Source organism: Podarcis erhardii (genome assembly GCF_964252035.2).
Source record: "Podarcis erhardii genome assembly, chromosome: 5".
Classification (NCBI taxonomy): domain Eukaryota; kingdom Metazoa; phylum Chordata; class Lepidosauria; order Squamata; family Lacertidae; genus Podarcis; species Podarcis erhardii.
In genome coordinates, this window is record NC_138509.1 from 17,872,337 (window position 1) to 17,897,072 (window position 24,736).

Sequence of the window (24,736 nt, forward strand, 5' to 3'; positions counted from 1 at the left end):
TTGGATTACTGCAATGCGCTCTACGTGGGGCTTCCTTTGAAGGTGACCCGGAAACTACAACTAATCCAGAATGCGGCAGCTAGACTGGTGACTGGGGGCAGCCGCCGAGACCACATAACACCGGTCTTGAAAGACCTACATCGGCTCCCAGTACATTTCCAAGCACAATTCAAAGTGTTGGTGTTCACCTTTAAAGCCCTAAATGGCCTCGGCCCAGTATACCTGAAGGAGCTTCTCCACCCCCATTGTTCTGCCCGGACGCTGAGGTCCAGCGCCGGGGCCTTCTGGCAGTTCCCTCACTGCGAGAAGCAAAGCTACAGGGAACCAGGCAGAGGGCCTTCTCTGTGGTGGCACCCACCCTGTAGAACGCCCTCCCATCAGATGTCAAAGAGATAAACAACTACCTGACATTCAGAAGACATCTTAAGGCAGCCCTGTTCAGGGAAGTTTTTAATGTGTGACATCTTAATGTATTTTTGGTCTTTGTGGAAGCCGCCCAGAGTGGAAGGGGAAACCCAGCCAGATGGACAGGGTACAAATAAATTTTTTATTATTATTATTATTATTATTATTATTATTATTATTATTATTACAATGTGACCAACTTAAACATGTAGCCAAATTAACCAAAACAACCCTTTTAACACCACCAACCTCTACACACCAACACCCACTGAATTCAGCACAGACCAGGCAATAAACCCTGCTTATTCAATGTGCAAGAAATGACCCAAAGAGGTGTGGCCAGGCTCATCAAGCCTGCGACCACATCTTCCTGATGCAGATGCCAGTATGTGCACATGTGCACACTGTTGTGTGATTGGCAGGACTTTAGTGGCTTTTAAAGATGCAGTTGTCTTGCAGTCAATCATTCAAATATTTTTGCCCTTCAAGTGCAATTGATTTTGTTCTAACCAATAGCTAAGAAGGGTGTGTATTCCTGGAGACTGCTGCTGCCTCTGTTCTGTTCTTAAAACAAACAAAGTTTGCTGACACAAACCCCTACTACACAAAGGATAGACAATGAAACAAAATAATAATACCCCCATCTTCCCCCCCCCAACTGCAAGATGTCTATGATGAAAGTGTCTCTCACCAAAAGTAAACGAACTGTGAAAAATACTATGAACTTAAAGTGGAGACAACAGATGTACCTTTCCCTGTTTATCTGTTTGCTTTGTAACACACACATAAACTTTAATTAAAAAAGCAAAGTTTGAAAACAGACAGTGGACTCATGGAGGAAACACAGAAGAACTTGATGACAGCACTATGTAAAAAAGTGAACACAATTAAACTATTCCACAGTAAATGTCTGGGGTGCAAGCGGTCCTAATTATCGAAAATCCCAGGTCATACCTGAAATGATATTTGGAGTCTAGCTTTTAATTTATCGTTATATCCTCTGCTATCTGTCATTTTCACCAGTTATCTCTGGCAACACCATACAACAGCTGACCTGGGGAAAGGAATCAGCTGTTCTGTAAGCTTAATACCATATTATGTGTGGTGTGCTGACTGCAGACTTATTCATTAGGCTGAATTATTATGGTTTCTAAAGTGCTCACATCTCTCACTGGCACTCCAAAAATAACTTTAGATGGCCAATTACATACAAAAGCAGACATTCTTTTGCAGTAATACCAATCCTAAGGGGCTGGAAGGATAGATATTGCAGTCAAAGACTTACCTCTCATTCACAGCTGCCTAGAAAGAAATGCCACTGTTTTTATTTTTAAAAAAGCAAAACTTGCCCTGTTCCTGCGGCTTTAACAGCAGCCAGACATACACAGAAATGGCAGGAGTATGGAAGTAAAATGGTGGGGGGAACTTCAGCTGCTTATTTCCGCAGTTCTGCTGTTGGGAGGCCCTAAAGCAAGCCTGGTGAAAAACAACAAAAACCAGCTAGCAACCTTATTCCATAGCTATTCCCATGAAATACTGACCTGGCCACAAGCAACACAAGCAGGGGAAGAATATGCACCTATGTGGTTAGCTTAATGTCAGGTCTCTCTTTGGTTTTTCCACAGATCTTGACAGCTACTGCATTCCTTTCCAGGCAACTTTTTGGGGTGAACACGACAGAGGAGGCCAGGGCCAGACACAAAAGTGGTTGGATCAATGAATGTCAATTTTACTCAGTGCTTTTTTTCTTTAAAAAAAAAAAGTGTTTGGGGGTACTCTCATTCCATCTGAGACTCAGGAAACACTGTGACAGGAAATGAGGCCGCCAATGGAGGTAGCAATGGAACTATGATGATTCACCATCCTAGAGAAGAAACTAAAAAAAAAATTAGTTTCTTCTTCCATTAGATTCACAAAATGTTTAGGGTTATCCAAACCCTTGTATCCCACCAGAAAAAGAACTGATTTTACCCTTGTACAGTAAACTTGTTTGTGTGTGTGTGTGTGTGTGTGCGCGCGCACACACACACACACACACCCTCTGCATCCTTCATCCCTGCAAGCAAGAAACATTATCAGGGTTCAAATACAAATTCCAGCAAAGCAGAAACACTTGAGGAGGGTGCAAAGCAGGGTCAGGTGTGTGTGGCCTGGGAGAGGAGGTGTGGCCTTTGGGAGTCCTGAGGGCCAAATGGTGAGGGCTGCATCCAGCCTCTGAGGTTCCCTATCCTTGCTTTATTTATATAGCTCAACCATGTATGTGTGTGTTCATATATATATTGCACTATAATACTTCTCCCTGTGGATGGACAACTAGAGTGACACCCCCCCAACACGCAGAGCACACACACACAAACGTTGAGGACTTAGGCTAGAATGTAGGAGATAAATTCATGAACAAAGGAACTCTAGACACTGCATAGATGTTAAGGTCGTTGCTTGGAATCAGTCCCCTCTTCACCTCCTGAGAGTAGATCCTAACAATGAGCATGCAGAAAGATAAATACAGTTTACATAGGTTTAATCTAAACAGCTTCGGTCCTGTATACCTGAAGGAGCGTCTCCACCCCCATCGTTCAGCCTGGACACTGAGGTCCAGCTCTAAGAGCCTTCTGGCAGTTCCCTCACTGCAAGAAGTGAGGTTACAGGGACCCAGGCAGAGGGGCTTCTCAGCAGTGACGCCCTCCCATCAGATGTCAAGGAAATAAACAACCCATCTGACTATTAGAAGACATCTGAAGGCAACCCTGTTTAGGGAAGTTTTTAATGACTAATTTTTACATTTTTTTAATATGCTGTAAGCCGCCCAGAGTGGCTGGGGAAACCCAGCAAGATGGGTGGGGTATAAATAATAAAGTTGTTGTTGTTGTTGTTGTTTTTATCTAGCGATCTTTAGTTTGCTCCCTATTGAGTTTAAGGTTGCCAGAAGCCGAGAGCTCACCAACACATTCTGCTGACCACCTTCGTGCACAACTCTCCCCCCCCCCAACAACTCAGGTTACATACATGTTGCAGAACACCCAAGTTTGCTAACAGCTTTATCACTTTTGTGCTGGAGAACGCAGGCATCATGTCGTTCAATGGAGTAAAAATAGTATGTAACAATTAAACAAAGTGTTGCTAACTGCAAGGTCAGAGCACTGCTCTTCACTGCATGAGGAGGCCACAGCGCCTCAAGGGAAAGCCATCTGTGAGGTTTTGCAAATACGCTTCTTTGTAAAATGGGAAGCAACAGTTTAGGGCATTCCATATACCCTTCATAGAGACAGACTAATTATTAATGGCAGTTTACGGCATGGGAAGGGCGCAGACAGCAAGAAATGGCCTGAATCAAATGAAAATGTCTGGATATTTATTTAATTTTTTTAAAAAAATATCCAGACATTTTCATTTGATTCAGGCCATTTTTTTTAAACAACTTTTTTAGCATATGTATTGGGAGAGGGTTCCCTACTCCCTTTGTGGCAGCCTGTTTTCCTTGCAGCTATTTATACCCAAGTCGCAATGTGACACACATGGTTGCAACACAAACATTTGTGCAACCTGCCAGTTGATGTGGAAATGCTGATGGGCTCATTTCAACTACAAATACAACCTTTAGGCCTTTCTGACTGCATAAACAAGGTCTGAAAAGGCAATGGCAAGAAATAAACCGGGATTTTTTGTGGGGAAAGTAAGTGACTAGGTATAAGAACTGGGTTGCCAAGTCTGAGTTTGACCTGACATTTCCGTGTTTTCTACTCCTCAGGGGCCGTCCAGAAGAATTTAAGATGGGGGGAAAGTTATTTTCTGCTTGGCTCAGTAAGAGCTTTTTGCTATTAGCTCAGTTCCCATGTCAATCAGGTTCTGCTCTGTGACCCATGGAGAGCAGCTAGGCTCCCCACTTCATCCGCCAAACTCTTCTTCCCTGATCTACGTTTCTGAGCACAATTCAAAGTGTTGGTGCTGACCTTTAAATCCCTAAATGGCCTCGGTCCAGTATACCTGAAGGAGCATCTCCACCCGCATCATTCTGCCCGGACATTGAGGTCCAGCACCAAGGGCTTTCTGCTGGCTCCCTCACTGCAAGAAGCAAAGTTACAGGGAACCAGGCAGAGGGAACCTGCCCTGTCAAATGCCCTCCCACCAGATGTCAAAGGAAAAAACAACTACCAGATTTTTAGGAGACATGTGAAGGCAGCCCTGTTTATGGAAACTTTTAATATCTGAAGGACTATTGTATTTTAATATTTTGTTGAAAGCCACCCAGTGTGGCGGGGTATAAATAAATTATTATTATTATTATTATTATTATTATTATTATTATTATTATTATTATCTACAATGCCACGCCCTTTATGTTCCAGGCTACACCCTCTCATCTCAGGACCGTAGGTTCCAGAAATCCCAAACTTTGAAACTCATTTCTCAATCTATGTGTAGCAAAACACTGCAAGGGCTAAAATGTTTGCAAGCAATGATATCGTCAAAATAGTTTATCATGTCCACCAAGCTGTAAATTGGAATCTATTCTGCTTTAAGATTGGCTCTGGGTGGTGTACCATGGCAAGAATGCCAATAAGAGCAATAAACATCACAACACAAATAATAAAGTGGCATTATAAAAAATAACTGCAGCAGTCAAAGCAATGCCATTCAGCACCAATGAATTTTAGAATAAAAAGCAAAATAAAAAAAAGTATTTACCTGGCCTCAGAAGCTATAAAGTGATATAACCTACCAAGCTTTTCTTTCCTTGACAGTTTACTATTTGCAAGCTACTTAGAGTCCCCCAACTCCAGTATTGCTATTGTTACAGTTTGTTTATTTATTTATATTTATATGCCACATTTAGGAAAAACAGGCTTCCAACACACAAATACGTAATTTAAGCACAAAGAAACACAGCTTACAAAAAATTAAGACAACAATATCTATCATTTTCAAAAAGTGTTAGAAGCCAGATACAATCTTGCTCAAACAAAGAAAGAAAGACAATTGTTACATTTCAACCAAAAACGTGCACGCCAGGCTTATTCCTTGACATGCTAGTTTTCCACACACAGGGATTTATTTATTTTTATCAACCTGCAATTTCAAATGATACAGCTGGGGCATGTTTACCATTTCCATGAGAACTAAGCCAAAGCTTTGAGATGAGAATGGATCTAAAAACCACCCAACACATTAAACTAAATTGAACTGATGACAGGCCGTGGAAAGCCTTGCTTGTATATTGTTGTTTCAAATTATTTACCCAAAACATCCTATTGAGGCAAGCTCTTAAAATATCCTTCTAATACAGATGGTCCAATGGCATGAATACTGTTAAGTTGTGGGTAGACATAGCAGACGACGCAGCAATTTCTCCAAAGCAGCTCTTGATTTGTAAGCTGGAACAGAACTGAACTGAAGGGTTCAGCCAGCCTGCTTATATAGAGCTCCACTAGAATGCAACAGTAACCATTTTCTGCAACTATCCAATCACTGAATGTCACTTTCGATCCCTTATTTGCATATGTAGACCTGAACTATCTACAGTATCCCCCTGCTGGCCCAGGGTGAGAACTTCAGTACATAGCAAATACTGCCTACATTTATCTGTTAAAATAAACACAAAAAAGTATTCGTTTTTAAAGGAACAGTTCAGCTTTTACCATTTTGGTGCTATCCATGACCTTGCATCAACAGTCATTCTTGTTTTTTGCATTCATGGGTCTTTTCTCCCATTTTAAATAGACTAGCATTAATTTATGTCGGAAGCTACAAGTTTTTTCTTTCTCTTTGCTGTTTCATCCTCTTGGAATGGAAGACATTGCGCCAAATGGAAGTTACTGAAGTGCACCTGTGAATGGACTGATCTCGCTTTTTTTGCTTTTGCTTTTTAACAGTGAAGAACAACAGGAGAAAATCAGTTCCACAGCTGATTTTCAAATAGGAGGGGGTTTTTTGTAGTCAGGAGATTGTCTTGATGACACACCTTGCTTTTTAACTGATTTAATGAACCAATTATTGTCAGGGCTGCAGTATTTCAGTTCAGAGTATATTTAATTAAAAGCTGATTAATCTCTTGATTAAATAATGTAGGGAAAGTATTTCTCTTTTGAAAAAAACATCTTAAAAGCTTTTGCCCAAGTCACAAGACCAGGATATTATTATCTGATTAGAACTATATTAAGCTGAACATGCCTCTAGCCCACTTTTACAGTGAAATCCAACTACTTAGATGTGAGACCCATGGAGTTCAGGTAGGCGTGTATAGCAGAAACGGGGAACCAATGGCTCTCTAGATATTGCAGGACTCTAGTTTCCACATCCCTCACCCACTGACCATGTTGGCCAAGGCTGATGCGAGTCCAACAACATTTGGAGGACCAGAAATTCCCCATGCCTGGTGTACAGAACTGCAATCTCAACTGGGTCCCCCACCCAAAAAGTTTGCTTTTCTTCATCTCTCTAGGGTGGCAATCTATAAAGGAAAACATGTTCCATCCCAAACCACTAGGGGTTGTATCCAGCTAAATTCTAGACATTAGTTAAGTAATAATAATAATAATTTTTATTCATACCCCGTCTCCCCAGCCAAGACAGGACTCAGGGTGGCTAACACTGAATATAAATACAGTAAAAACATTAAAAACAAAACAAAACAAACAGTTGATTAAAATATAAGTTAGAATACAGCTTAAAATGCAGCTTAAAATGCAGCCTCGTTTTAGTGGTAGCCTATAGATCAAAGCCATAAGGGGAGAAATCATCAAATATTCACCAGGGCCAACTATCCATGCTGGTCCTACACATGGGCCAGCAAAAAGAGCCGAGGGAAAAACAAAATCCCATATGAGGGGTTCCATTTAAAAAAAAAAATGAGAGGGGGGGTTGGACTGAGTCCAGCCCAAAGGCCAGGCAGAACAGCTCCATCTTGCAGGCCCTGCGGAAAGATGTCAAATCCCGCAGGGTCCTGATCTCCTGCAGTAGGACGTTCCACCAGGCCGGGGCCAAAGCTGAAAAGGCCCTGGCCCTGGTTGAGGCCAATCTAACCTCCTTGGGGCTCGGGACTTCCAAAGCGTTGTTATTTATGGACTTTAAGGTCCTCCGCAGGGCATACCAGGAGATGCGGTCCCATAGGTATGGGAAGTCTTTTAATTTCAACAGGTCTGTTCTGAGTATGACTAACATTGAATGCAATCCTATGCAGCTGGGTAAAGAAGATTCTCAGCAGGTATGTGATAAAATTTGATTGCTGTAAAGAAGTATGTATAACTTTAAATCCTTGATCCTACATTCCATATTTCCATACTTGTGCTAACTGCTGATTTCTATAGCCGAAGCTTGAAAGATGCCTGTCTCACCTTTTGTTTAAGACTTTCAAGGAAGGGATTTCACAGCCTTCCTTGGCAACCCATGCCAGTGCTGAACTGTTCTATAATTAGACAGCTGCATCTTCTTGTAGTCATTTCTATTATGCACTAGGTTTCCTAACAGCAGAACGGAAACAGCGAGGAAGGCTGCCTATGGATGGCCTGCTGTTGAAGCCTGCAAAAAGTCTGTCTAGTTCAGCAGCGGACAAACAGATGCTTTTGGGAATCCCACTGGCAGGACATAAAAGCATAAGACAATGTTTACATTTATAAGAATGTTACAAAACTGCCAACTCAATATAAAAAAATGGCAGTGTACAATAAAATGAGTAAAAAAATTCATAAAATCATAAAATAGAGAACAAATGACCAGCAATGCATCGTATTAAAACTGCTTAGCAAAAGAAACATGTTTTCAGCAGGTGACAAAAGAACAAAATTGTAGGAAGCCTGTCTTATTTCAATAGGAACTAGTACAGTATTCCGAATTACTGGTGCCACTACACTGATAAACCTTGGCTCCCATAGAAACTATAAAAGAATATAAGCTCACAGTGGGACATTCAAGAGGGATTCTTCAGGTGATCACAGTGATCTGGCCAGTGTATAAGGGACACAGTGGTCCTTCAGATAATGCCTGTGGCACAGCCATAGTCTTCAAGGAACAATTCAGATCCTTTTGCAACGTAGGATTTACCATGTGACCAAAGACAAAAGCTGCCACAAGAACAAAACTATTTTTTTAATGGAACGACATTCTTTTGCAATTTGGACTCTAGAGGGAGTCATTTGCTATAGATGTTGAACTGGTAATGGAGACTTGCAACAGAAAGGTGTGTTTTTCACATTCCTTTTTTAAAAAAATCACAATTCTTTTTTACAAAAACATTAAAAAGGTTTTCTAAAAAAAAAAAAGAGGAGGATTTGGACTTGATGCTTTTGTTTCTGCTGACACCCCATTTCAAATGTTCCTACTGCCACCTTCTTAAGTAGCGTTTTAAAAATGTCTTGAAAGTTTGGTCTTACTGCAGCCATCTTTTTCCAGCTTGATTTAGATAAGCGGAGTTTTTGCATGCACAGCAAAAACTGTAGTGTAGTGTAGTGTAGTGTAGTGTAGTGTAGTGTAGTGTAGTGTAGTGTAGTGTAGTGTAGTGCAGTGGCACCAGTAATTTGGAATACTGTATTAGTTCCTATTGAAATCAGAGAGGCTCCCTACAATTTTGTTACTTTGTCACCTGATGGAAGTATGTTTCTTTTGCTAAGGAGTTTTAATGTGATGCAATACTGGTAATTTGTTCTCTACTTTATGAAATTTTTTTTACTCATTTTATTGTGAAAAAATGCAATAGTAAGGAAAGGGTGAAATCATAAGATTAATGCTGAGCTTTGCACATTGTGGCCCTGGTTAAAAATAAAAGACAGAACACTGTAACCAATTAAAGATTATCATAGCATATTGCATGCTATAACTTTGTGGCAAAATGCAAGAACATAAGAAAAGTTTGGTTGGATCGTTCTTAGGAATCCTCAAGTCCAGCACCTTGTTTGAACGGTGACTTTCCAGGAAGCTCAGAAACAGAGCACAAATCAAGTCAGATGGGTTGGGTGCAAAAAATAAAATAAAATAAAATAAAATAAAATAAAATAAAATAAAATAAAATAAAATAAGATAAAATAAAATAACAATAACAATAATAACAATAACAATAAGCAACAGCCCTTCCTCACTCTTTCACATCCACATTTGATATTCTCTGAACAAAGAGCTTCCATTCAGCTCTCATGGTTAATAGCCATCAATAGAACTTTGCTTCTAGAATTTGCCTATTCCCCACCCCCTTTTAAAAATCACCTAAGTCACCCTTTCCTGGCCAAATGTCCTCCAGATGTTGTCAGACTCCCAATTCCCATCAGTCCCATCATGGTCAGTGTTCTGGGATTATGGGAGTTAGAATCCAACAATACTTGGAACAAGCCATGGTCACAGCCTATGGAAGCCAATTAGGTGAGTCAGGTGTGCATCATTTTTGGTCCCGATAAAATCATCTTAAATGGTAAATGATACCACCAAGGGTAGGATCATGACTGGGGAGGGGCAAACAGAAATATAATCCCTTCCAGGAACTTGCCAGGGCGCTGGGTAGCTTACTCACTGCATCTATGGGGTGTGACCTTTCACAAAGCCAGATTCTCATTATAACATAACTGTGAGGTCCATGGGATCTGGAGAAAAGGAGCAGCTCTCTTACAGCCTTGCTACTTCCTGAGCCTCTTCACAACTGGGGGGGGGGGGTTTCCCCTCAGTCTTGTTTGGTCTCTTAAGTCAAAGCCATGTATGATACCCCTTCCCCATCAATCCTCAGGAGAAAGGCAGGGCCAGTGGAAAAAATAAATTTAGCTTGGCTGCCAAGGACAGCCCAAATGTGTGGGCCCCTGGTAAGTACAATTATATAAATCATCCACTATGCTATCCTGAAATGACACCATGTGGATGGATGTACTATGTATGATTAATAGATGAGATTGGTACAATAAGTCGTTCATTGCATCTTTCTAGCTTTATATCTCTGTTTCACAACATAACATCCTGAAATGACAATACTGAATCATTTTATGATTCATCTAGTTTTATTTATCTACATGGCCTCTCTTATCTTTTTCTTTCTTTCTTTTAAATTCAAACACAGTTGGATAGGTTTTCAAATCCTGGCATTCGTCAGGTGCGTAAAAATCCAGACCATCCCATAAAATTTGAGGCAGATGGCACTACTGAAGGTCTGGTAGCACTTTGGTTTTGATTTCGTAAGAGAATGGAGAAGGCGCACACACACACACACACACACACACACAACCCAAACCCAAGATGTGCCAAAAATATATTTCTGTTTCATCATCCTCAGAATTATGCTTGCATAGACCTCCTACAAGCCCAAAATCAATTTCCAAAAATGCACCATAGGTTTGGCAATAATATTGGTGCAGAAGCAAAAAGGGGAAGGGGAAGAAACAGAGAGAGAGAGAGAAAGAGAGAGAGAGAGAGAGAGAGAGAGAGAGAGAGAGAGAGAGAGAGAGAGAGATGGTGGATTAAAGGAAGCTGCAGTTACCATAGAAACCAATGAGACCAACTCAACACTGTGTACTTTGTAGCATCATCATTCTGTGGCTGATGAACCCCAACGGGAAGCATTGTTCCTGTCCCTATGGAAACCTAGGGAACAGCCCACACTGTAGTCACGGGAGATTAAAGCAAACTGGAGCAAATATCTTCCAATACAGCTATGAGCAATCTCTCCTACTGAGAGCTACCACCGATTTACACACACACACACACAGAGAGAGAGAGAGAGAGAGAGAGAGAGAGAGAGAGAGAGAAAGAACATAAACCAGGGACATCAATAACAGACCCAAGCCGAGCAAAGGTGTTCGGTCTACAAATTAATTTTAAGGAAAGAAGAAGTGTTTGCAGGCAGCTTAACACATGTGAACACCTAGGAAGCGGATTTATGGCTGCACCTAATCCCCATGGCAACCCACGAGGAGGTATAAAGCTCAAAATAAACTGCTCCATAAAATGACTTTTTTTTTTCTAATACAAACCACTACCTACCATTCGATAATTAGCATCCATTTCATCCACCGTCCCCCCAGGTGATTATATTTCAAACTAGGAGCTCCTTAGCTAATTATTGCACTAGTAGAGACCCTGAGCTAGTATGCCCAACAGAGGCTGTAGCTTCCTACTTTCCTCCTGCCAGGGTAGAGCTTCGAGTGTGTGGAGCAAGAAGAGACAGGAAGAAAAGCAGGAAAGGGGCGAGTCTTGCTCTACTTCAAAAGCTACTGTGGTGGAGTGTGTTAAAAATAATAGTTTACTAGTAAGTAAATGTTTGCCAAAATCAGTGCATATTGTACAGTTGGTTGCTACAGTTCTGCTCCCCAGTAAACCCTTCTCTACCACCATGTAATATGTCATGCCACAATCAGCTCTTAGTTATGCCAAGAAAGATACCATCCCAGGAATGCCAATGTGCAGGCATATTAATTCATTGTTTAGTGATGCTGACCAAGTTCACAATTATGGCCAACACAGTTGGGAAAGTCTCTGCTATAAGGGAGGCCCAGGCTCATTCAAGTCAAGCTCCATCTCAAAAGGGGGTTCACCCCCAACCTCTATCACTGCTCCTGCTAGATCTTTCCACTTTTGCAAGCAACCCCACCTCAAAGCTTCTGTAATGGAGGGAAGGTAACAGGGGGCACCAATGCTCACTAGCTGGGTCTGGCAAACTTTGCCTCTTAGAACCTGCTCACTGTCGGGAGGTTACAAAGCTGACCATGTGGTGAATACGTTTTTTTGCAAACGTTCTAGCTCAACGCTCAAAAGAACCAGGTGGATTTCAAGGGAAGTAGGGCCAGGGATTGTTGGCAACGCATGGCAGGAATCACGTAAAACTAGAGCGCTAACAGGGCAGGGCACAGGGAGGCGCTGGCGAGCTCCACCCTCAGAGCCATGTGACTTCCAGGATTCTCAGGTGATCGCAGTGAACTTCTGCAGCCGAAACCTTAGACTTATACTGAGAACCCTGGAAGATGGTTCAGGCACAGTCCGTTGCAATCTATCCCACATAACACAAAAATATATGTAAAGCCCATGGCAGTGAGCAAAGTTATAGTGCATAAAACATATGTACGAAATGTTAAAATATATTCTTTCCAACCATCAAACTAGGTGGTGGAGGGGAGCATCTCAAATGTTGTTTTCTTTTAACAGCATTATTTTCGAAGTGTTCAGGATTAATTTAGAACCGAATTAGCTTTCACAAACTGTTCCTGGTTTTGACAGCTGCCCAGGCAAAGGATGTCACATTTTAAATAATTTTCACACATTGAGCTGCTGACAAGTTTTCTAATTTTTGTAACATGGAAATGAAAGAGAATAGGGATGGACGGATATCCTCAGTTTCCCTTTCCCCCCCCCTCCCATTCTGGTCCCATGGTTTGCTTCTGACCCATGTTCTGGTTCTGCCTGCCTGCCTGCCTTAACTTAGAAAGAAACTGAATTAATTTTGGAACTGGTGCGTGCACAGACTGGTGCAGTTTTCAGTTTGCAGGTGATCCAAGACATGCAAGCACAATCAAAGAAATTGTGAGCCTTTCAAGGTTCCTTTTTGCAAAGGGCTTTCATGAATGTGTACCTATGTTCCTGTGGCTTTAGTAACCAGCAGGGAAACCAAAACTTATGCTGCACATGTGCAGCACTCTGAGCCAACACAAAATCAGAAATGAAGAATGGTGCATAAAGGATATAAAAACAGCTCGATTTTGTGGATGCAGACTGAGCTAGCATAGGTTTGGAGATAGATACTACGCTCTCCAACTTGACCCGGGTATACTAACAGACCTTCCAAGTGTCCCTATTTTCCAGGAAAAGTCCTAGATTTACAGAAGCCATCCCAGTTTCCTTTTTGTTCCCAGGATGTCCCATATAATCAGAATGTACATTCCTATTATTATTACAGTTGGTCCTTCTGGATTCAGTGACACTGACTCCTTATTGGGCATACGTGGGCATCAGACTGCAGCCTTACAAAGTTTTCTTTTCTATGGAAAAGAAACTCCTTGACTGGCCTTGATATAAAGAGATCTGGTAACTTTTGGTTTCTTCTAGCATTTACGAATGCAACTGGTTATTTGTTTCACAGATGGAGAAATGTCTTAGCTCACTCCATGAGCACTCCTTTCACAGCTAGCTATCGAGAAGGTAGGCAGATCTCACTAGCTGCCAGATATGTGCTGCTATCCAAACCAAGCCTTTCACACTTTGATTGGTGAAGGTAGGAACCCATTTCATGAAGAATAAGATGAGAGCCATACTAAACTGAACAATATGCAAAAAAACGACAAAAACAACAGAGAAAGGGTCCTGAAAATATTAGCCTTTGAAGCTCTTGCCCTTTTACGAGTCTTATTGAACATATGGTACTGCCTTAAATGGGTGAGACCATTGGCCCATCCTGCCAAGAACTGTCTACTTGGCAGCAAGTCTCTAAGGCCTCAGGCAAGGGACTTCCTTAACCCAAAAGGCCAAGGACTCAATCTGGAAAGTTGTGCAGGCAGAGCTCTGGGCTGCACAATTGAGAGACTGACCACCCTCATTGGAGCCCCTTTCCAAGGAAATAACTGATCATATGAGAATGAAAAAAGGGTGATTTGAAAAAAGAACTATTAATGAAGTCCTGTTTTTAAGATCAATTTTCACACCACACCTTAATAACTTTTTTTTCTTTGCTTAGCAAATAAATCTAGGCGGCAGTTGCACAACAGCTTTCTTTGTGTGAGCACGCCAAACCAAAAATCAATTGCTACTATTTCTTCTCCCTCAACACCAGTGTTCAGTGAACCACTTCCTAAAGGTTATTTAATTGTGAATCTGGAAGATTGATTTTGATTTAAACTGTGGCCTACAGTATGAAAAGGTACTGTAATTTCTTCATCTGTCACTCTGGCTGATCTAATTTTGATCTGCAACTGACCTACAAAAAGCCATAATCTTTTACTCAATAAAACAGAATTTTCTGCAGTTGGCTTTCAAGGGGAAATGATCAGACCTTTCAGGAATACATGGCGTGCTAAGTCACTAAGAAGCAGAGGCGGGTAAATATCTTTAAAAGATTTTCAATAACTATGCCCTCAGTTTCAGCTGGGATTTTACTTAAAAGAGCCACAACCCATAAATTCACTGGCAGAAATGTCCACAGAAACGTTGGATGCAAAAATGCTACCTAAAAGTAAGCTGCATTCCTAAACCGACAGGAAAACAATGTGTGGTTAAGTACATTTTCTTCCTATCTTTTTCAATTATATTGCATATTAATAAAGCAAAATATGCACATTTAGTTTTGCTTTGCCATAAAGCAACCAAACCCAAATATTGATCCAATTTTTAAAAAACAACAATTCCTAACTACCTGCGCAAATGTCAATATACTGTACCCACTTTTAGCGAACCATTGCAACAGACAAAACCATGAAAGGCAGAATATTCATATTGGCCATATATATTCTATCAAAAAAGAAAGAAAACCAAAACCACATTTGCCATCTCATCTTTTCTTTTCATAGAGCTAGGCTGTTTTTAAACAGATCCTTGTTGACTTGTGTGGCAAAGATATTGACATGCCTTTTTGGGGTGTTTGTTCACACAAAAATTCTAGTTACATCTAGTGTTTGTTGTTTGTTAGACTAAATCCCATTACTTTTAATTTATCCAAACTAAATTTACAATCTGGCAATGTGTATAGAGACCAATAAACTTATTACATCCTTTGACTGTTCCTGATATATAAAATTTTAAATATAAAACCATGTTACCTGCATGGTGTTTAAGCTTATATCAATATAGAGCCAACTGGATTCCTTATATGTACAGAACACACTGTTCAATGCATGGTTCAAAATGGCTCCATAACACTTGCAAACAATTCTTTAAAAATAATAATAAATTAATGGTGTGGGTGTATGAAACTTAATGATAAAACCTGTTAAAAGTCCACAGTAATGATACTTCCATAATATAAGCACTTTGGACTCAAATCTAACAATACTAGCTCTAAATCTCAATTAAATCTAGGCAATTAACCCAAATTAGCCTATTGGCTGCAGTGTGTCCTAGCAGGCAGCCTACCTAAATTCATTTTGCATAACAAACGAGCCTTGTTCCCACAGGGCCTGGATCCAAATTACTTACACCCAAATAAGGGAAATCTTTCCCCTGGAGGCGAAGAGCTCAGAACCAGGCTCAAGGGAGGCAAAAATGTTCCACATTTTTAATTTCCTAATAGAACTAGCCCTCTTTCCGTTCACAAGGTTCCATCAAACCAAGTCTTACTTAGACCAACTGGAATCAATAGACTTAAGTAATGAGGTTTATTATTTCAGTGGGTCTACTGTAAGTATGATTAATGTTGGATATTGCCCACCATTTAACAACTCTACAGGGATAACAGTTATCTAGAGCAGTGTTTCCCAACCTTGGGCCTCCAGCTGTTTTTGGACTACAATTCCCATCATCCCTTGCCACTGGTCTTGCTAGTCAGGGATGATGGGAGTTGTAGTTCAAAAACAGCTGGAGGCCCAAGGTTGGGAAACACTGATCTAGAGTACTGAATATAAGAAACTTTTGGAGCTTTTGTGGCACAAATGCACCATTATGGGGAAGACTTGCTGTGCCTGGAAGTGGGTGCAAAATTATGACAAAAACGATGCCTATATTGAGTATCAGAACCTCCCCGACATTAGTAGTTAATTTTCATAACCTTAGGTGTCAGAAACAATACATTTCCCTTCAACAGGAACAAACCTGTCCTCCTTTAACTTCCTGTGCAAAAATTAGTCTACCAGGATCCTGTGGAAAGGAAAGGGTTTTCTGAAGACAGTTTGTCACATAATATGGCACCCTGATACAAACAATATTTACTTGGAAGATGCATCTCATTTCTCTTATTTGAACTCTCAAATACATAGGTTTAGGAACCAAGAGCTAGAGTGGATGCACATGGCCAACCTTTTCACCTAATTACTTTAAATATCAAGGAATAGCCTGATTGCCTGTCCTCATGAGGCCATTTTCTGCATGTATCAGCAAGCAGACACCAAAGAGAGAAAGTGTTGTTCATGTGAAAATTACCATATTGTTAAATGGGGGGTATTGGCTAGCCCTCTGAAAAAAGTAGATGGAAAATCTGAAGAAAGAATAGGGAAACTCACAAGGACTCTGCCAGTTAAGGTCTGGGCTGAAATCATCACCCCTGCCCAGTCTTTAACAGAGGTCATCCAGCCCACTTCTGCTGCCACAACTTCTTCTTTCTCGTCTGTGGGTTTCAAGTCCCCATCTGCCTGGGTCTCCCCATTGCTGGTTATCTTCTGGACCTCCTGTAAAATTGAGAGAAAGAGATGAACAGTTAGAATGGCAGGGGTTAAACTGCAACAGAGTACCAGATAAACACATCATCTCTGTTTGCGGTCTCCCAGTTCAGTGCATTAGAAGCTAAAAAGATACTACTGACAATTAATGTCTCTGTGTAAAGTTACCCAATGCCTTTATATCCTCTTTACTGGGGATCCCCCCTTCCCTGTTGTTTGTCTATTTTATAAATAATGCTTGTATTTTGGTAAAGTAATAATATAAGTTATCTCTCTCACACACACGACAGTTATCACCACAACACACGGTGAGTGGGAAAATTATGTTCTTCTGTCAAATGAAAAACTGGCCTGCCTTCTATGGGATACACAAATAAGAATATTCCTGTTAATGGCAAGTGCTTACTTTCTTACAAGAAAGAAAGAAAGAAAGAAAGAAAGAAAGAAAGAAAGAAAGAAGCCCAAGTCAAGCCATCAAAAAGCCAACTCTGGTACAGCACACTTTCAGTCATGGCAAGTTCAGAAATGCAACCACAAGCAGTACTGTGATAGGGGCAGGGAGGAGATGATGACAGGACCTGTTGTCTGAACAGTGCATCAGTACTAAAGTGTTGGTCCTAGCAGGGAGGGAGATATCATTTGGGATGTGCTTCAGGCACTGTCTAGGCCTGGCACTGCTTTCAACTTTGAGTTCTGCCCATTCTGCGAAATGATGATGAGTTATGGGCAACGTAAGGTGACCCCCACCTAAAAACTCCCCTGGTTGGCATTTCTCTTTCCCAAGCTCTATGCAAATACAGTGAGTGGTGTTTTTCAAAAGTTGCTAGGGAGATGCAGTAGGTATTTTTGACACCACAGGAGCCAGTTTCCTCTCTCTGTTCTCATATGCAATGTAGCTGGCACCTGGAATGTCGGCAATCTCAATACAGCCTCGTATTTGTACGGTCCTGTACACAAACCTCAATGCAAAGTATGCACACAGACAAAATTAACCTACGATGCAACACACAGTGAATGCGCATGACAGTCAGGTGTTGTTTTAATTTATGGTTTCCTGAATGAGTTTTCCAAGGAAGCTCACACTGGGCGAGTGCGTGGAACCTTAAACACCAAACAGAATGGGAATGCAGAGCTGCCAATCTTCCAGCAAGCTGCCGGGTTGCCAAGGAGCCACTCTGAAAACGGAGCTGCGTGATTAATCCGAGGAACTCCTCTCTGGCTGTAAGCACTGTCCCTCACTGAGTCACCAGAGGAAGGGAGGAAGAAGCAAATTAAGAGGAGGCATTCTTGCTGTGCTATGCTGGCTGAATCACCACTGACCCCTGCCATTCACAGCCAGCCCTCCTCGCGGGGAGCTGCTGCAAGGACACTGCATCGCCACACCCAAGTTCGATATGCTTCAATCATGAACAGCACAAAAGATGTTGGGGGGAGGGGAAGATGTTGGGGGTGGACCCACCCAAATACTGTAGCTTGTTTGTTCAGGTCAGTAAGAGAAGTTCAGCTCCCAATGCTGTTTTTAACACTCTTTACTGCTTCCTGAAGATTTCCACAAGACAAGGATGCAGAAAAAGCCGCAACTCGAAGGAATCTCCCACTTCGTTGGTGACAAAACAGCAGTAATATTTATTAACTATCATAGCATAGTAAACATTTACTCAACCCCTATAGATGTCCCCAAGGGCTTTAGGAAGCTCTGGATCTCACCAGAGGTTTCAGAGCATGGAACAGCAAGCCATAGCTTCATTCCTGTCACATCCTCCACAGATAAATCAATATTGCATCCACTGAAATGTTACTGACTTCTCCATATTTTAAATTTTACATTGCAAGTTTCAAAACACTAATATTTCAGATTTTGAAGTTTTATTGACATTTTATTCACAGTTGGAATCCTTCCCAAACTTTCCCCCCAAATTTTTTGGGGGGAATATATCCAGAATATTAGAGTGAAAACAAATACGGTACACATTCTGTGGATGGATGAAATCTATGCATTCTAAGCATGGTAAGATTTGGTTTGAACAAGCATTTTCTGCCTTTAAAATGCCTGATTGATTGATTGAGAGATTGATTTTCTATGTTGATTCCCATTCAACTAAATCCCAAAGCAGCTTGCAAACAATGAATAACAAGCAATTAATGGCTCAGAATGCAGCAAATGTGTATTCAAATTGTTTAGATTTAGAACAAATTTATGATTCAGAATGATTGCTCATGTTCACATTCCATTGTGAAATATGAATGGCAGCACCTGAGTGAAATATACCATCATTTGCACTGTGGTCAAAGCAGATTTCTTCCATACAGAGTAAATGAATTACAATTCAAATCAAAACTCTGTGTGCACGCACGCACACACGCATGCATGCACAAATCAACATCTGTGGCAAGGATAAAAGTCATGCTTCCTTTTCAATTATGTATAGCCTTTATTATATGATAAATATAGATCTGATGAATCAGATATTCTGCAGTCAACATTCATGAATGACACATTCCACACAAAAATTAGCCATCCTCTTGCTGTTTAATGAAGTCTCTACGTGAGGTTGTGTGGGGTTTTAGGCTGAGGTTGATGAAGACAGGCAGTTTTAGTTCTCCTTTACATCCATTTCAGTTGTAGATGTGCCTATAGTCCACAACAGATTGGATTGAAGGGAAACAAACTTGAGTGCAATGCAGGGAAGAGAGCAGTGCAGTTGGCAGATGGTTCTAAACCACTGAGCCTCTTGGGCTTGCAGATCAGAAGGCTGGCGCTTCAAATCCCCGCAATGGGGTGAGCTCCTGTTGCTCTGTCCCAGCTCCTGCCTACCTAGCAGTTCGAAAGCACGCCAGTGCAAGCAGATGAATAGGTACTGCTGTGGTGGGAAGGTAAACAGTGTTTCCGTGCGCTCTGGTTTCTGTCACAGTCCTCTGTGCGCCAGAAGAGGTTTAGTCATGCTAGCTACATGACCCAGAAAGCTGTCTGTGGACAAACGCCGGCTCCCTCGGTCTGAAAGCGAGATGAGCGCAGCAATCCCATAGTTGCCTTTGACTGGACTTAACCGTCCAGGGGTCCTTTATCTTTTACCTTTTCATCGGACTAGGGAGATGGTGTTCAGACAGTTCTGGGTGGGGTGGCACTTCCCATGAAGATTAGCGGTTTTGAGATGAAGGAGATGCTTTTCACCAGTGTTTCACCTTTAAAACTCTGCATGACCTGGGATCCAGGTACCTTAAAAACCACCTGCTTTTACATGAATTTGCCTGCATGTTGTGAGCCTCACCAGAGGGAAAGAGCATTATGGTGCCTGGGGAAGGAATCTTTTCCTTTGGAACGCTCCCCTCCAGGCCTGTCTGCCTCACACCCAATTTAATGAGTTTTAAGTACCAGACAATTTAATGAGTTTCAAGTTTCCCCCAGACAGTTAAGGTTTAGCAAAGTTGAAGCTCCTTTTTTTTTTTTTTTACTGTTTAATTTGTTCTATGGTTGCAGCTATTTTTTTTTAAAAAAAAGTTTTAAGGTTGTTATTTGGTTGTGGTGGTTGTATCAGCTTGAAAATGTTTAAATATAAAGACAGAGAAGTAAGTAAATGGCATTGCAGCCCTTCCATGACCCAGGAAGCAGGACCAGGGGGAGGGGGAGAGACATTTCAAGAAACCTAGAATGAAGTTTTAATTGGTGCCTTATTTAGAGGCATGGCAGGTACATTTTAAGCTAATACTATCTTTATGCAGGCTGCTTACCTGTTGTTTTGTAAAGTATTCATTATTTTAATTGCTTGATGACAGGAACATATAAATAGAGTGAAGTGGGAGGGTGGTATATCTCTAGCGCTTGGTGTGATGTTGTCTCTCTTACATTTATAAATGGGGAAAGAGAAAAATCCTGTTTATCAGAATACTTGGTTAAGCAGTGATGAATCCATTTGGGGGCTTGTGCCAGACCCTGAAAAATCCAGTTAATTGGGGGAGGGATAAGTGTAAGCGATTTTTATTTAATTCTCCGGTTTTCTAATATCATTCTACCCCCATGACAAAATCCAAAAGGAATTAAAATACCTCTCTACCTCTCTTTTAAATCAGAACCAGTGAAGGCGGTGAAGGTCCTGTGTCAGTGTCTGGAGGCGGTTGGAGGATGGATGGCGGCTAACAGATTGAGGTTGAATCCTGACAAGACAGAAGTACTGTTTTTGGGGGACAGGAGGCGGGCAGGTGTGGAGGATTCCCTGGTCCTGAATGGGGTAACTGTGCCCCTGAAGGACCAGGTGCGCAGCCTGGGAGTCATTTTGGACTCACAGGTGTCCATGGAGGCACAGGTCAAATCTGTATCCAGGGCAGCTGTTTACCAGCTCCATCTGGTACGTAGGCTGAGACCCTATCTGCCTGCAGACTGTCTCGCCAGAGTGGTGCATGCTCTGGTTATCTCCCGCTTGGACTACTGCAATGCGCTCTACGTGGGGCTACCTTTGAAGGTGACCCGGAAACTACAACTAATCCAGAACGCAGCAGCTAGACTAGTGACTGGGAGCGGCCGCCGAGACCATATAACACCGGTCTTGAAAGATCTACATTGGCTCCCAGAATGTTTCCTAGCACAATTCAAAGTGTTGGTGCTGACCTTTAAAGCCCTAAACGGCCTCGGTCCAGTATATCTGAAGGACCGTCTCCTCCCCCATCGTTCTGCCCGGACACTGAGGTCCAGCGCCGAGGGCCTTCTGGCAGTTCCCTCACTGCGAGAAGCAAAGCTACAGGGAACCAGGCAGAGGGCCTTCTCGGTAGTGGCGCCCGCCCTGTGGAACGCCCTCCCATCAGATGTCAAAGCGATAAACAACTACCTGACATTCAGAAGACATCTGAAGGCAGCCCTGTTCAGGGAAGTTTTTAATATGTGACATTTTAGTGTATTTTTCATCTTTGTTGGAAGCCACCCAGAGTGGCTGGGGAAACCCAGCCAGAAGGGCAGGGTACAAATAAATTATTATTATTATTATTATTATTATTATTATTATTATTATTATTATTATTAAAATGACGAAGGCCAATGCATTTCTTTTTCATAGCTTCCTGCATAAGCCCAGGGTATGGGGTGGAGGGTCTAATTGTGTCCTCAAAACAACCCAGCGAGGTAGATTAGGATGGGAGATTGTAACTTCCTCAAGGCCAGCTAGTAAGCTTGGCAGAGATTTGAAATGAGGTCTTCCTGGTCCAAGCTCAGCAATGAACCCCATTACCTCCATGCCCTGATTTCTTTCCTCAATGGAGTAGTCATTAGCCAGTAAGGGGGGCAGGGGAGAGAGACTGTGCTGCTGACTTGCCTTCTCAGCTCCAAACGCCATGGCCACTTGCCAAGGGGAGGGGCAAGGTAACAGGAGCTTGCTATGGTGCAGGCAAGGCAAGAAGAGCATCTGATTGGCTCTGCCATAGCTCCTACACCATGCCACTCCTCCTTCCAGTGTGCAACAGCAACACACACTGATGGGTGGGGCTGATAACACCAAGGTTGCAGGTTCGATCCTCATATGGGACAGCTGTGTATTCCTGCAATGCAAAGGGTTGGACTAGATGAACCTCAGGGTCCCTTCCAACTCTATGCTTCTATGGAAATGGTTCTGGAGTGCACCCTTCCTTTGTTCAGAATGCCTCAGCCTAGGAGGTTGGGGAACATTTATTTGCCTTTTGCATAACAGCTGCAGTTGCCTACAGGGTAGCAAGGCAATGTTTATTGCCGCTTGAGCACATGCAAACGGTTAAACGGAACTCTAAATAATTCAGCATCCAAGTCTGATTGCGTCTTTTGGCACAGGGAATGACCTCATCCTGAAACTGAAAGCTCCAATTAAACTAAAGCTGAGAAATGAGATCTCAGGTTTGAATAGCACCATAACCATTTGTTTTTAAAAGCACCAGGTACATATGTCACTGAGAGTTCCAGAAAATATATACATATGGGATCACTCCAGGTGAGGAGGTGGTCTACTGAGCTCACCCAGATTAAAACTGTGCCTATTGGTAGCACAGAAAGTGCAAGGAGGCAGGGGAAGGAAGTGTTTGCAAAACATTTTAGCATGGAGATTTAAAAAGAAGCAGCAAAAGTGAACCAACAAATGTCACCTAACAGCTATGGCTGCTGGCTGACAAACTAGGTTACCGCCAGCCTCCCTCTGAATTTCTTATGTTCTTATTAGGTTGCACTGACGTCAGATATCATACTATAACACCCCCCACACCCCAGTTTAAAAGGATTAATTATTGATACCTAGAAAAACATTCTTCTTTTCAGTGCAGAAAGGGAAACAGAGAGCCAAGTGGAAAACACATCTGATGAAACAACCGAACGTTTTTTCCCTATAAATTATTCACAGGCTATGTAATGGTTGCAAATTTGGCGGCTAAAGAAAACCTGCACCCAAAACAGATTTTAGTTCATGCATCCCATGCACAATCACTTGGCGGAAAGTCACACTTTCAAGGAGCCTTACTTCCCAGGATGTAAGGAGCCAACTATTTGGAACCTCCAGTTCAATTGCCATCTTCCCCCAATTGTTTGAGGGCAAACAATTGCCGGGAGGGTGTTGCCTTTTATATGCTGACAGCTGATTTGAGGTTTTGATATGTTTGGAGGCTCCATGACAGCCCAGCAAAGTAACAGGAGTTGGGCAGAAGGTTCTGGGACAAAATATGAAGCCTTGGGTAATGGTACTTATTTTGATCTAAATATTAAGGATCTGTCTATGGCTTTAGGTAAAGGTAAACTGGACCCATTAGGTCCAGTCGTGGCCGACTCTGAGTTTGCAGCACTCATCTCGCTTTATTGGCCGAGGGAGCCGGCGTACAGCTTCCGGGTCATGTGGCCAGCATGACTAAGCTGCTTTTGGCAAACCAGAGCAGCGCACGGAAATGCGTTTACCTTCCTGCTGGAGCGGTACCTATTTATCTACTTGCACTTTGACGTGCTTTCGAACTGCTAGGTTGGCAGGAGCTGGGACCGAACAAGGGGAGCTCACCCCATCACGGGGATTCGAACTGCCGACCTTCTGATCGGCAAGTCCTAGGTCTATGGCTTTAACCTGAATTAAATGGCTCATATCAAATCCTTCCACATGAAGAGAAACTTACTTGAAATGTGCATATGAGGGAAGGGGGACTACGGACAAGCACACACACAAACACAGCAAGAGAAGAATCAGCTCATCTGCTCATTATCTGTCATCAAGAAAATAGTTATAGGAATAATTCAGAGCCTTGATTTCATCACAGGTACTACCATGCCAATGCCTCACCCTGCCAAAACTGCTGTTGATGTTGGTGTGAGGGCCATTTGGTGATGTAATAACACAAAACACTTGTTTTGAAATGTGACTCAACTTCCTGGATCCCCACTCAGAAGTTAAGTTGTTTGTGACTTCTAATGTCAGTTTTGAGTTCGTCCAGAGAGATAGAGAGGTTCTATCATTCCGAAAGAGCTCAGACTTTGAATTCCATATCTAGGTACCAATACGTGTCTGATGCCCTCTGTCACAAATTGCAGAGGGGAAAAAGGTTGTTACTGCTGTAAATACATTAATAAATCTGCAGTTTGCATAATGTGTGTTAACGTTGTGTGCTGCATATATGCTGGAGTTCGAAAAATAATATGGGCCATAATTCAACACAGCTAAAACAAATGGGCCTAACTCTGTGTTGGATTATGGCCAAGGAAAGATGTGAATCTTGCTAAACCGTAATGGAATAGTTTCTTGGCAGAATGGAATTGAAGTTTTCTTAAAGCTTGTACAGGGGTCAGCAACTTTTTTCAGCCGTGGGCTGGTCAACCATCCCTCAGACCATGTGGTGGGCCGGACTATACTTTTTTGGGGGGGGGAATGAATTCCTATGCCCCACAAATAACCCAGAGATGCATTTTAAATAAAAGCACACATTCTACTCAAGTAAAAACATGCTGATTCCCGGACCATCCGTGGGCCAGATTGAGAAGGTAATTGGGACGCATCCTGCCCTCGGGCCTTAGTTTGCCTATCTCTGCTTGTCAGGTAAAAAAAGAAAAAACTTAATACTTTGAGCATGATTTCACCAAAATGAAGTACTTGAAG

The 24,736-nt window shown here is 42.0% G+C and overlaps 1 protein-coding gene across 16 annotated transcripts in view; it reads right to left on the reverse strand.

Annotated features, from left to right (window-relative positions):
- KCNMA1 (potassium calcium-activated channel subfamily M alpha 1) overlaps positions 1-24,736 on the reverse strand; it is a 572,902-nt gene that overhangs the window by 407,566 nt on the left and 140,600 nt on the right. For all 16 annotated transcript variants that reach the window (XM_081864220.1, XM_081864214.1, XM_081864225.1 and 13 more), the window contains exon 2: positions 16,506-16,670. In XM_081864220.1, the coding sequence (XP_081720346.1) occupies positions 16,506-16,670 (165 nt within the window). The remainder of the gene's footprint in view (positions 1-16,505; positions 16,671-24,736) is intronic.